This window comes from Pogoniulus pusillus, chromosome 34 (assembly GCF_015220805.1).
Source record: "Pogoniulus pusillus isolate bPogPus1 chromosome 34, bPogPus1.pri, whole genome shotgun sequence".
Taxonomy (NCBI): Eukaryota; Metazoa; Chordata; class Aves; order Piciformes; family Lybiidae; genus Pogoniulus; species Pogoniulus pusillus.
The window spans coordinates 12,765,888-12,778,617 of record NC_087297.1 but is presented as its reverse complement, the minus strand read 5'-3'; the positions used below and the strand labels follow the sequence as shown (position 1 = coordinate 12,778,617).

General features: G+C 52.7%; 1 protein-coding gene across 2 annotated transcripts in view; it reads right to left on the bottom strand.

The window, feature by feature from the left end:
• The window catches only part of CLVS1 (clavesin 1), a 62,830-nt gene that overhangs the window by 8,521 nt on the left and 41,579 nt on the right, over positions 1–12,730 (bottom strand). For both annotated transcript variants that reach the window (XM_064170424.1, XM_064170422.1), the window contains one exon: positions 543–653. In XM_064170424.1, coding sequence (XP_064026494.1) covers positions 543–653 — 111 coding nt within the window. The remainder of the gene's footprint in view (positions 1–542; positions 654–12,730) is intronic.

Sequence of the window (12,730 nt, the reverse complement as noted above, 5' to 3'; positions counted from 1 at the left end):
GGCATGGGCAGACAGCAGGAAGGGGATTAGATTTGGGGGGGTGCAGCTGAGGAGCAGGGCTGGAACTGAATTTGCCCAATTTGCTTGCCTTTGGCACAGGACACTTTCACTTTCTTAGGTGCCATTATCAAGGGTGATGACTGCAGGAGGAGAGAGAGTTGGAGTTTCCCTTACTGCAGCTGACCTCAGCCAGGCCTGCCACACTGTAATTCTCTCTGTTCCTCAGCATATCCCAGTAAAATACACAATCCCAGAACCATTACAGTTGGAAAAGACCTTGAACATCATCAGGTCCAACCACACACTCCCCCCTACACTATGTTACTAAGAACAACTTTCTGCTCCCTGCTTGGCATTGATTCAACCCAGAGCATTGCAAACTCTTAAGTTTTAATAACAGCAGCAGTCGTAGAGACACAATAGAGAAAACATAGTCATAGAGAAAAGAATAAGTGCAGAGGAGAAAACAGGGCCTGAAAGCAAGCAGGCAGCTGCTCAGCTCCTGCAGCTTCCTACCCCCCACCCCATGCCCATCTGATTACCCTTTTCCTTGTCTTGTCTTTGAGGAAGGGTTTGATTAGCGTGTACAGGGCGTGGATGTACCAGGGCTGGTTGACAAAATGCACTCCTCCAAAACGGGCAGGGAAGCTGTCCTGTGGAAAGGAAGAGAAGGAAGGAAGGCAGTCAGTGGGTGCAGTGCTGAGGGCCACAGTCATAGGATCCTTGAACACAGGTTGGAAGGGACCTCAAGGATCATCTGGTCCAAGCTTTCTTGGGAAAAGCAAGGTCATGATTTCTCCCCAAACCTCTCTGCTTCCATCTGCAGGGATGTTGCTTCCTCCTGAAGGGGTTGGGGAAAGCCAGTGAAGGATGAAACCAAAGGGCTGTCTGCCTCCAGCCTCTCAGCCCAGCACTGCAGTAGGGCTTGGCTGCCTTCACCTCCTGCTCAGCCATGCAGCCAGAAAAGCCTGAGCAGCAGGAAAGCCCAGGGAGGGAGTCTACCTCTTCCCCTCTGCAAACAAGTGCTGGGTTTGCTGGGAGGGGGTAAGATGGAGAAAGAAGGATGCCTGGAGAGCAGACAATCATAGCATGGTGGGGGTTGCACCTAGGGAGGTGCCATCAAGTCCGACCCCTGTGCTGAAGCAGGGTCACCCACAGCATCTTGCTAAGGATCACCGTGTCCAGGTGGGTTTGGAATCCCTTCACAGAAGGAGACTCCACAACCTCCCTGGGCAGCCTGCTCCAGGTCTGCATCCGTTCCCTCGGTAGCAGGCACCATCCCATCTCCCCCCCGTGCACTAACACACCAGCTCCTGATGATTTAAAGCAGGCTTCCCATCCGGAACACTTTTTAACTCCCTCGTGGCATCTGACTTGGCCAGGGTGGGAAGAGAGGAGGGGGGTGCGGGGGGTGTTGCTGAGCATCTCTGTCCCTTGAGGGGCAGCTTTCTGGTTTCCCATTGTGCGGCGCCAGGCGGAGCCGCCGGTTCCCACGCACAGGGCTGCACACAGCTCACCTCTTCACCCCTCGGCCCCCCTGCTCAAAGCATCACCACAATGGCTGACCTTTCGGGGTGAGCAAGCAGCATATTACGGGGAGGAGGATGGGTGGGAAATGCTGATAAGTGAAGGTGTAGGGAGGGAGAACCATGGCAGCACCATGGAAACTGCCGGAGCCCGGCGCGGGCTGCGCTCCATCCCCTGCCATCAGCATGCAGGTAGCGTCCCGAGGGGAGGTGTTTGCCAGGGTGTCCTGCTCCGCTCAGCCTGCTTAACAAAAGAGGAGGTTGCTGGTGTGGCTTGAAAGGTTACTGCATCTTGGGGGGGGGTGGTGGTATTTTGCACCTACACTCTCATCTGACAGATGCCAGCTAGGCAGGGAAGAGCCGGGGAGCGTTTTCAGGTTGCATGAGGAGTGGGATGGGTGCTGCTCCTGCCGGGGGTGTGCGGTGCAGTGCTTCGGAGCTAAGCTCTGAACAGCACCGATTAGTGCTGCTAAGCACTGCAGCCAAAACCTGCCATGTTCCTGAGCTGACCTCTCTCTGCCCTGCTGGTTCTGTTTCCACAGAGAGGCGTTGCACAGAGGAGCCAGATGGGGCTCACCAAGGACAAGTGCAGAGTCCTGCACCGGGGGAGGAATAATGGACTGCACCAGGAGAGGTTGGGAAGTAATCTGCCGGAGAGCAGTCCTGTGGAGAGGGAGCTGGCAGTGCTGGGGGAGAACATCCATGGCACAGCAATGTGCCCTGGGGGCCAAGAGGGCCAATGAGATCCTAGGGTGCCTTAAGCAGAGTATGTCCAGCATGCCTTTTTTGTTTGGTTTGGTTTAGCTCTCTGTTTCTCAAGCCAGCTGCCAGCCCAGGAGCTACAACTCCCCAGGGGAAGTTGTCCCTTGCACCTCCACACTTCCAGTGAGGCCAAAGCTTCCTGGCTCTGCCCTGTGAAGGGAGATTGTGATGAAGCTGTCCTCATCCTGCCCGTGCTCCTAACCCCTAGGGCTCAGCATGTGAAGACAAAGCATAATCAGGTCTATTCCTTCAGGGCTTTGGGACTGAGGCAGGTTCATTCCCCCCACAATCAACACAGGGTTCTCCTGGGGCTCTCTCTCACCTTGCTTCAGAGCAGCAGAGGTTGAGCAGAGCTGGTGAGGATATGGGGAGGATTTGTGAGTGAAAAGGAAAAACCTCCTCTACACCTACTTGGGAGAGTTTCTGTGCTGCTTCAAGGTCTTAGAATCAACCAGGTTAGAAGAGACCTCCAAGATCATCCAGTCCAACCCAGCACCCAGCCCTATCCAAGCAACTAGACCATGGCACTAAGTGCCTCATCCAGGCTTTCCCCCCCAGATTCCACCACCTCCAACCTCCCAGGGCAGATGGGCTGTGCTCTATGGATTGTCTTAGAAGTCATCTCAAACCAGGCTCTGGTAGTGCTTGTGAGCACCCCCAGGCACTAAGTGATGGTTTTCCTTTGGCTCTTCAGCAGGCCCAGCCACTTACACCTCATACAGGTCAGAGAGCTGAAACCATTCCAAACCTCAACCCTGGGTGCTCTGTGCAAGACCAGAGGGTAGGCAGGCCACCAGACAGAAGGCCAAGCAGTGTGACTTCCTATTCTAGATCCCAATGAACTGTGAGCTGAACTTTTTAAGGGTGGCACATGCTGCTGAGGTGTTCATTCATGAGAGAGGCAACTGTTTTCCTTTCCCTTCCCCTTCCCCTTCCCCTTTCCCTTTCCCTTTCCTTTCCTTTCCTTTCCTTTCCTTTCCTTTCCTTTCCTTTCCTTTCCTTTCCTTTCCTTTCCTTTCCTTTCCTTTCCTTTCCTTTCCTTTCCTTTCCTTTCCTTTCCTTTCCTTTCCTTTCCTTTCCTTTCCTTTCCTTTCCTTTCCTTTCCTTTCCTTTCCTTTCCTCTCCTCTCCTCTCCTCTCCTCTCCTCTCCTCTCCTCTCCTCTCCTCTCCTCTCCTCTCCTCTCCTCTCCTCTCCTCTCCTCTCCTCTCCTCTCCTCTCCTCTCCTCTCCTCTCCTCTCCTCTCCTCTCCTCTCCTCTCCTCTCCTCTCCTCTCCTCTCCTCTCCTCTCCTCTCCTCTTTTCTTCCTATCTTTCTGCTCCTTTTTGTTCCTTGCCCAGTTAAGCACAATCAGCTCAGTCTGACCTTCCTCCCTCTGTCCACCTGCCTCTATAAGGCTGTCAATTAAAGCAAGGGCAAAGACAATCCCTTGGATTTTTTGGGGGGGTCGATTTGTTTTTTTTCCAAACCCAAAGAAATTTGATCTGGGAATCATCCAGACACTGCTAGGAACCTCCACACACCAGTTCTGCACAGGTCCCTAATTAGAGCAGAGCTGTCTTGGATAGAAAAGCTCCCATCTGGAGGTCTGCCTTGGCAGGTTCCAGGAAGATGTATGAGGCATTTCCCACACCCTGCTTAGTGTCTCTGCTGCTTTCCCTGGGGCAAGGTGAGAGTAGCTGAAATTGATTTTCTGCTGGAGAGCTTTTGCTTTCAGGAATCCTCCTTTGATTTCTCGTGGCTTGTGACTCCTTGGGAAGGTGCATTTCATAATGAGGTATGGCTTCATGGAGCCTGCTGTGGAAAGCAGCCTGGGATTGTGGAGCCTTTCCTTCAACCTTCTGAAAAATACCCAATCCTGAGGAATTGTTTAGGTTTGATTCCAGCAGGATGAAGTACAAGATGCAGGAAGTGATCTAATTATTTGTGGGCACTACCATTGGGGCTGTGCAGTCTGGAGAGGAGAAGGCTCCCAGGTGACCTTCTTGTGGCCTTTCAGCATCTGAAGGGGGCTACAAAAAAACTGGGGAGGGACTTTTGAGGCTGTCAGGGAGTGACAGGATTGGGGGAGATGGAACAAAGCTGGGAATGGGGAGATTCAGACTGGATGTTAGGAAGAAGTTGTTGAGCATGAGGGTGGTGAGAGCCTGGGAGGGGTTGCCCAGGGAGGTGTTGGAAGCTGGGTGCTAGGTTGGCCTGGACGAGCTTGGAAGTCTCTTCCCACCTGGTTGATTCCATGATTCTCTGGTGTGCACTGGGAGAGAAGCTGAAGCATTCTCCCCTGGCTGCAGCTTCAGACTCAAGTATTAACTCAGCTGCTGAGAGCTGAAGGCTTAGCTGGGGAAATCCTGTGGGCAGGAGGCAGTGGGAGGGCTGGGGGCCACAGGGACCTGACAGTGGGATGCTGCTGTGCCTCTCTGAGCTGTCCCAGGGGCTGTGGGAGCCAGGGCTGGTCCCAGCTGCCTGCTCTGCTGGCTGCTCTGAGCCTGGGCACGTTTCAGATCTGAGTCTTGGCCAAGCTGCTCATCTTTCCTTTAGCTTTTTTTTTTCCCTGTGTCCCCTGTGTTTTGGAGGAGATGGGGATGCAAAATTAATGTTGCCAGTGGCAATAACTGAAAACTCGTTTGCTTCTACCTTGGCATGCCCTCAGAGTGTACAGGGCTTGGAAAGAGCTGCAGAGTAGGGGGAAAAACCATTAAAAAAGAAAAGACATCAGTGCCAGAAAAATGGCAGCTCTGACCTGCTTCAGCACAACCTGGAAGAGAATTCTTGCAACGAGGGGTGGGGTGAAGTCATTAATTGGGGCTAAGCTGTGGCCATAACTGCTCACACCAAAATATTCCTTCCTTTGAGGCAAACAGCAGCAAGGAATGGGAGCAGAAGCCCAGGCAAAGAGGAATGTTTGGGTTCTACATCTCATGCCTGGTATTTTTGACACCTCTTGGCCATGTGTGTAGATGAGCACACTCTGGGCTTGTGCTGCCAGAGGGCTGGGGCTGGAAAATCACAGAATCATAGAATCAGTCAGGGTTGGAAGGGAGCACAAGGAGCAGACAGTTCCAACCCCCCTGCCATGCCCAGGGACACCCTACCCTAGAGCAGGCTGCACACAGCCTCAGCCAGCCTGGACTGAAACACCTCCAGCCATGGGGCCTCAGCCACCTCCTGGGCAACCCATTCCAGCCTCTCACCACTCTCCTGCTCAACAACTTCCTCCTCAAGCCCAGCCTGACTCTCCCCACCTCCAGCTTTGCTCCATTCCCCCCAGTCCTGGCACTCCCTGTCAGCCTCAAAAGTCCCTCCCCAGCTTTTTTGTAGCCCCCTTCAGATCCTGGAAGGTCACGACAAGGTCACCTGGGAGCCTCCTCTGCTCCAGCCTGCACAGCCCCAACTCTTTCAGTCTGTCCTCATAGCAGCAGGATGGAGCAGGCTGCCTCATGCAATGGAACAAGGGGACACAGCCTCAAGCTGTGTCAGGGCAGGTCTAGGCTGGATGTCAGGAGGAAGTTGTTGTCAGAGAGAGTGATTGGCATTGGAATGGGCTGCCCAGGGAGGTGGTGGAGTTGCCATCCCTGCCACACTTTGCTAACTTGGAAAACTCAGGCATTTGCAGTGGGTATCTCCCAGTCATTGCTGAGCATTAGTGAGGTCCTGCAGAGCATCTGTTCGTGGGGCTTGGCAGATGGCACCAATAAATCAGGTTAGAGAACACAGATTTGCTCAGTAAACTTTGATTTGTCCTGATAGGATCATGCTGTCACATCATCTGGTCTGACAAAACCACTTGTAACCTTGGGGCAAAAGGGGGCATCTTCTTCACTGCCTTTTTGGTGAGAAACCCTTTGCTGAACCAGCTTGGAGTAACTTGGCCACAGAAAACTCCCCAGAGGCAGCAGCTTTTGCTGGGCTGACATCAGTCTCTGGTGCTGCTTGTTCATGCCCTGCTGCTGATTTCCAAGTGGCTTACACACTTAAGGCACAGACTGAGGCTCCCTCCAGGAAAAAAGGAATGAAAAAAGAAGAGGAATAAATGATATTGATAGGGAAGCAGCAGCTTTATCCAGGAGCTTGGCTGAGGAGATGCACAGAGAGATGTTGGTCAGCCTGGAGAAGAAAAGGTACCAGGGAGAGCTTCTTGCAGCCTGCCAAGGCTGAAAGGGGCTGAGGACAGAGCTTTTAGCAGGACAAGTTTGTGAGAGGACAGAGTTTGTGAGAGGATGAGGGGTGATGGTTTGACCTCAGAGAGGGAGATTCAGACTAGATGGAGGAAATGTTTTTACAGTGAGGGTGGTGAGATACTGGCCCAGGCTGCCCAGACAGGTGTAGATGTCCCATCCCTGGAACCACTCTAGGTCAAGTTGGATGTGGCTCTGAGCAAGCTGCTCCAGATGCTGACTGCAGAGAGGTCCCTTCCCACCCAAAGCATTCTATGATTCTAAGAGTGGAATTCAGTAGGTGATTAATGGTGGCAGGTCCAGCTGGAGAGCTGTAACCAGTGTAGTGCCCCAGGGATCAGTGCTGGGTCCAGTGCTGTTCAACAGCTTCATCAATGACATTGATGAGGGCACAGGCAGACAGACAGAGTCTGCTCAGCAAGTCCCTCAGTCTGGAGAAGAGAAGGCTTGGAGGAGAGCTTGGAGTGGCCTTGCAGGATCTGAAGGGGGCTGCAGGAATTCTGGGGAGGGACTATTGAGGAGGTCTGGTAATGAGAGGAGGAGGAGGAATGGGTTTGAAGTGGCAGAGGGGAGATTGAAAGTGGATGTTAGGAAAGGGTTCTTTGGAGTGAGGGTGGTGAGACACTGGCACAGGTTGAGGGTGGTGAGACCCTGGCACAGGTTTCCCAGGGAGGTTGTGGAGCACAGAAGCACCCAATGTGATCTTTGATCACATTGGGTGCTTCTGTGCTCCACAACCTCCCTGGAGATGTTCAAGGCCAGGTTGGATGAGGCCTTGAGCAACCTGTTCTAGTGGGAGCTGTCCCTGCCTATGGCATGGGATTGGAACTGGCTGAGCTTTGAGTTCCCTTCCAACCCAACCCATTCTATGATTCATTCTATGATTCTCCTATAAGAGAGCTGAAGAGAGTGAGAAGGGTCTCCTAGAGAGCTGCAAGGTCTCAGTGATGAGTTAAGACTGAAGTTGTTAGACTTTTCCTGCCTTCCATTTGCTTAGCTCCATTCAGGATCTAATCTCAGGGCTTCAGGTTGCAGTTCCCATTTAAAGCCGAAGCTTTTTATCATCTTTAAAATACACCACAGGATTTATTAGAGTCTAAGAGGCAGGAAGGTTAGGTTTATTTATGAGCTGCTTTGCCACAAAACCCATATTATGAGCATAAATGGCAGCAATAAACAAAGGAAAAGAATCTGTTCAGAGCAGAGGAAAAAATCTATATCATTAACTCCCTGCATCGACTCGTTGTTCCAAGAGTGAAGGATTCCCTTCTTCCCAGGAATGTGCTGGGTGAACACAAGTCAGCAGAGGAGCTGTGTTCCCTCCTAACTGCTGCAGTATTTCACACCTGCCCCAATGCAGAGTCATCCCATTACCTCTATCAGCTTCATTAAAACCTCCCCACCGCTGACGTTCATCACCAGCAGAGGAAGGGGCTGGAGCTGAGGAAAGGATCTCCGCTTACACTGCCCACTGGACAGCTTTCCAGGAAGAATCCAGCAATTTGGAAAGCCATTGGAGATTGCAGCCAGACCCAACACCAGCCTGCAAGCATCAGTAGGAAGCTGGCAGTACAGATGGGCACTCTGCAGGTGCTGGACCTGGGAGTGGACGTGACAATGGGATCTGCGTTGAATGTGGCCAAGTGACTGCAGCACCAGCAATGGCATCGTGGAATTGCTTTAGAGATCATCATAGAATCCACCAGGCTGGAAGAGAGCTCCAAGCTCATCCAGCCCAGCCTAGCACCCAGCCCTGCCCAACCAACCAGACCATGGCACTAAGTGCCCCAGCCAGGCTTGGCTTCAACACCTCCTGCCACAGCGACTCCACCACCTCCCTGGGCAGCCCATTCCAGTGCCAATCACTCTCTCTGCCAACAACTTCCTCCTAACATCAAGTCCAACCATCACCCCAGTACTAAATCATGGCCCTCAGCACCACATCTCCACAGCTATGAAACCCCTTCAGGGATGGGAATTCCACCACTGCCCTAGGCAGCCTCTTCTGATTCACGATTCTGATTCTATCATTCTATGATTCTATCATTCCATGACTCTATGATTCTATGATTCTATCATTCTATTACTCTATGATTCTATGATTCTATCATTCCATGACTCTATGATTGACAACCTTCCTGGTAAAGAAATATTTCATAATATCCAATTTAAAGCCCCCCCTGGTGCACCTTGAAGCTCTTTTCTCTTGTGCTATCCCCTTGCTCCTTGTGGTGCTGCATGGAAGGTCACAGGAACTCTGAGGAGAAGATGCCTGCCAGGCATCTGCCAGAGGCACTTTGGGCTCATAGGTGTCTCGAGGCAGATAGAGCAAAGCAGCTTGTGAAATGATGCCAGCAGGGCTACAGGTTGGAAGCAGTCATGGCAATGTGCAGTGGACTCATCCTGGGTGCCAGCAATGCTGCTGCACCAGCTGGGCACATGTGGAAGTGGAGGCAGTTGCTCAGCTGAGGCACCTGAGCTGCAGCATGTGTGACAGCATGGGAGAAATGGACCTTACAGCTGAGATCTAAGGGTCTGCAGGGCAGCATGGCACACCTCAGGGGTTAGCTGAGCACTGGGAACTGATGGCCTGTGAGATTCTGCACTGCTTTCAAAGCCACTGCAGGTGTGCCTAGGAGAGGAAGCTGTGGGGAAACAAAGAACTTGCAGGAGGACCTTAAAATATCATAGAAGGGCTTGAGTGGGAAAGGACCCTAAAGATCACCCAGTTCCAACCCCTCTGTCATGGGCAGGGACACTTCCCACTAGAGCAAGTGGCTCAAAGCCTCATCCCTAACACTTCCAGGGATGAGGCATCCACTGTCTCTGGGCAACTTGTTCCAGAGTCTCACCACCCTCCTTGTAAGGAACTTGGTGGGAATTCCTGATTCCTACCCTTCTCCCATCCATCAAGTTTCTTACCCCCACTGTTGCTGTGCTCACAGCCTGGAGTGGAAACATGAAACAGCATTTTCCTTGCCTCTGCCTTACCAGCAGCAGGAGCAGACTCTTCCCCTTGCACAGCACAGGGTAAAATCCCCCACACTGCTCACAGAGAGCAGATGGGAAGGAAGCAGCAGTGAGGAAAAGGGGAGAAGAAGGGGAAGTTAGGAGATGTGCTCTCCTCAAGGGCATTCTCACAGCTGGAAAGTTTCTCTGGCTTCAGATGCCCTGGTCAGGATCAGAGCCATCTGCTCCTGGAAAGAGCAGGCTGCGAGCGAGAGGAGCTTAGTCCCCAGCCCCGGCACAGCTCTGCAGGGTGTCTGTGGCTTCAGTAAACAGGGTTTCGTTTTTCAGCCTCCTTCTGCACGCTGTGAAACCCTTTTGATGTGGTTTGTGCAGCTGAACCTGCTCGTTCTTCTGAGACAAAGATGCGAGACAGATCCCCCAGCACCCTGCAGCAGTCTGAAGCTGGCAGTGCAGGGCAGCTGCAGCCACACAGAAGAGTCCAAAGCCTTCACAGAGCCTTTAGCAGCAGAGCAGCAGCCTTGCTCTGTGCCACTGCAACCAGGGACAGGCACAGCCCTGGTGTCTACAGCAGAGGTGCAGGGCTCAGCTGCCCATGGCAGATCTGAATGCTCTTCAGGATGCAACTCAAAGTATGGATCTATGCGGGCTAATGTCTGGGCTGGGCAGCAGAGGAGTGCCAGAGGCTCTCCAGGAGCCCCTCTGCCTTCCCAAAGGGAGGAGAAAGGGCAGAGAGGCTGATGGGGTAGGAAAGAAACTAACCCGGCTGGGATGGAAAGAAGAACAGTGGCATGGGAGAGAGACACAGAGACACAAACCAATGTGGAACCCAACCCCTGATGGCAATGAGGGCACCATTGGCACCACTGCTGCTGGGGGCAGGCACTGGGCAAGTCACAAACTGATCCATGGCAGATGGGAACTGGATGGAGGAGCTGGCTTCTGGAACTGGATTTGGGAAGACAGGGCAGGGGCAGAAGGGACAGAGACCTCCTGGAACAGCAGCCAGGGCAGAAGAGGCTTGACCCTGGGGATCCCACAGCTCTCTCCTGAGGCTCCATGCACGGACTGCAAGCCCTTGTTGGGCATTTGAGGGTCACCTGTCCTGTGTGCTCCTCCCCACAGGTGCCAGCATTCATTGGCTGCCCCCCAAGTTGGGGATCAAGCTGTGGCAGTGCTCTTGGTGTGCCCAGGAGCAAGTGTGAGGCAGAGGCTTTGTGCAGCACAGCCCTTGGCAGAACTGTCCCCATCAGTTGCTTCCTGCTAGCAGCAGCCCCTGGCTGAGCAGAGCTGCCCTGAACTTCAGAAAGTGCTTTCCCCCCTCCCTTTCCTTGCCACTCCTTCACCCTTGCCATCATCCACAGCCTTCTCCTGGCTCAGCTGAGGTTGTTGAAGCCAAATGCTGGACAATACCTTTCAGAATGTGTTTTGTCTTTCTTTTTGATTGACTTCCCATGTGTTTTCAGAGCCAGAGGTCACCAGCTCCACTGCTCCCTGCTGCTTTATGAAGTATTCCTCTAAATAAACAGCACATACCACAGAAATACCTGAGCCTCCTGGAGAAACACCAAGCCAGCAGGGCCAGTTGGAAGCAGGGCTCTGGTGGGCTGCTTTTTGCCTCCCCCAAGTTAAATCTGATGAGATGCAAAGTCTTAGTAATTGGAAGGTAAATCAGAAGTTTATTCTCTAAGTTGCTTCACAAATATATTTGAATGAGTTTGTCTCCATGTCTACAAGAGGGATGTGGAGATGCTGGAGTGTGTCCAGAGCAGGGCCAGGAGGATGCTCAGAGGGATGCAGCAGCTCTACTGTGAGCAGAGACTGAAAGAGTTGGGGCTGTGCAGGCTGGAGAAGAGGAGGCTCCCAGGGGACCTTCTTGTGGCCTTCCAGGATCTGAAGGGGGCTACAAAAACGCTGGGGAGGGATTTTTGAGGCTGTCAGGGAGGGACAGGATGGGGGGGGGGGGGGGGGGGGGGGATGGAGCAGAGCTGGAGGTGGAGAGATTCAGCCTGGAGGTGAGGAGGAAGTTGTTGAGCCTGAGAGTGGTGAGAGGCTGGAATGGGCTGCCCAGGGAGGTGGTGGAGTCACCGTGGCAGGAGGTGTTGAAGCCAAGCCTGGCTGGGGCACTTAGTGCCATGGTCTGGTTGCTTGGCCAGGGCTGGGTGCTAGGCTGGGCTGGGTGAGCTTGGAGCTCTCTTCCCACCTGGCTGATTCTGTGATTCTTTCATTCTCCAGAAGCACCATTTGCCATCTGAGAGCTCAGAACTTCCCTTTCTGTGACCTCCTGCAGCAGTACTTCTGAGTGTTCTGAGGCTGCCAAGAGGTTAGTAGGGCTCAGTGCAGAGTGAAAGGGATGAGAAGGGCACCGAAGCTCCCTCAGAGCTACCAATCCTGTGCAGTTTGTTATGCTTGGCTGTCTGGAGTGTTGGAGTGAAATGCTGCTCTGAAGAGGTCAGGAGAAGTGCAGCATCTCCTAGAAGGTACAATGCACTCCTTTATCTCCCTGCTCTTTGTTTTTGTAGCTGTCTTTACCCCTGGGAATGCAATGAAGTGTCTTTTCTAAACTGCCAGTGTCAGACTAACAAACACTGCACCTTCAGAGCTGCTCAAGACATCTTTGCTGTGGTACCAAAGCAGGTAAGGATAGAAACAAGCAGTCGTTAAAAAGAAAATCTCTATAGTAAATTGGAATGTCTCATCCAGAAGGCCCTTTGGGTTTAGGTTAAAAACCACCCCAGCAAGCCATGAAATGCATAAAGTTCAGTTCACTCTCTTAGTAGAAACAATTCACTGCAGATACCTGGAGTGCTGGAGGGCTGGAGCTGTAAACCTCCCTCCCTGGCCAAAGCAAGAGCAGCTGGATCGAGGCAATGCCAAGCACAAATCCAGGCTGGAGAGCAGCCCTGAGGAGAGGGACTTGGGGGTGCTGCTGGAGGAGAAGCTCAACAGCAGCCAGCAGTGTGCACTTGCAGCCCAGAAAGCCAAGCAGAGCCTGGGCTGCAGCAGCAGCAGTGTGGCCAGCAGGGCCAGGGAGGGGATTCTGCCCCTCTGCTCTGCTCTGCTGAGACCCCACCTGGAGTACTGCATCCAGTGCTGGAGCCCCTGGGACAAGAGGGATGTAGAGATGCTGGAGAGTGTCCAGAGCAGGGCCAGGAGGATGCTCTGTGGTTTATGATTCTTTGCTTTTATGATTCTATGGTTTTATGATTCTCTGATTTCACAATTCTGTGGTTTTATGGTTATATGAATCTCTGGTTTTATGATTCTGTAGTTTTATGGTTATCAGAGTCTCTGGTTTTATG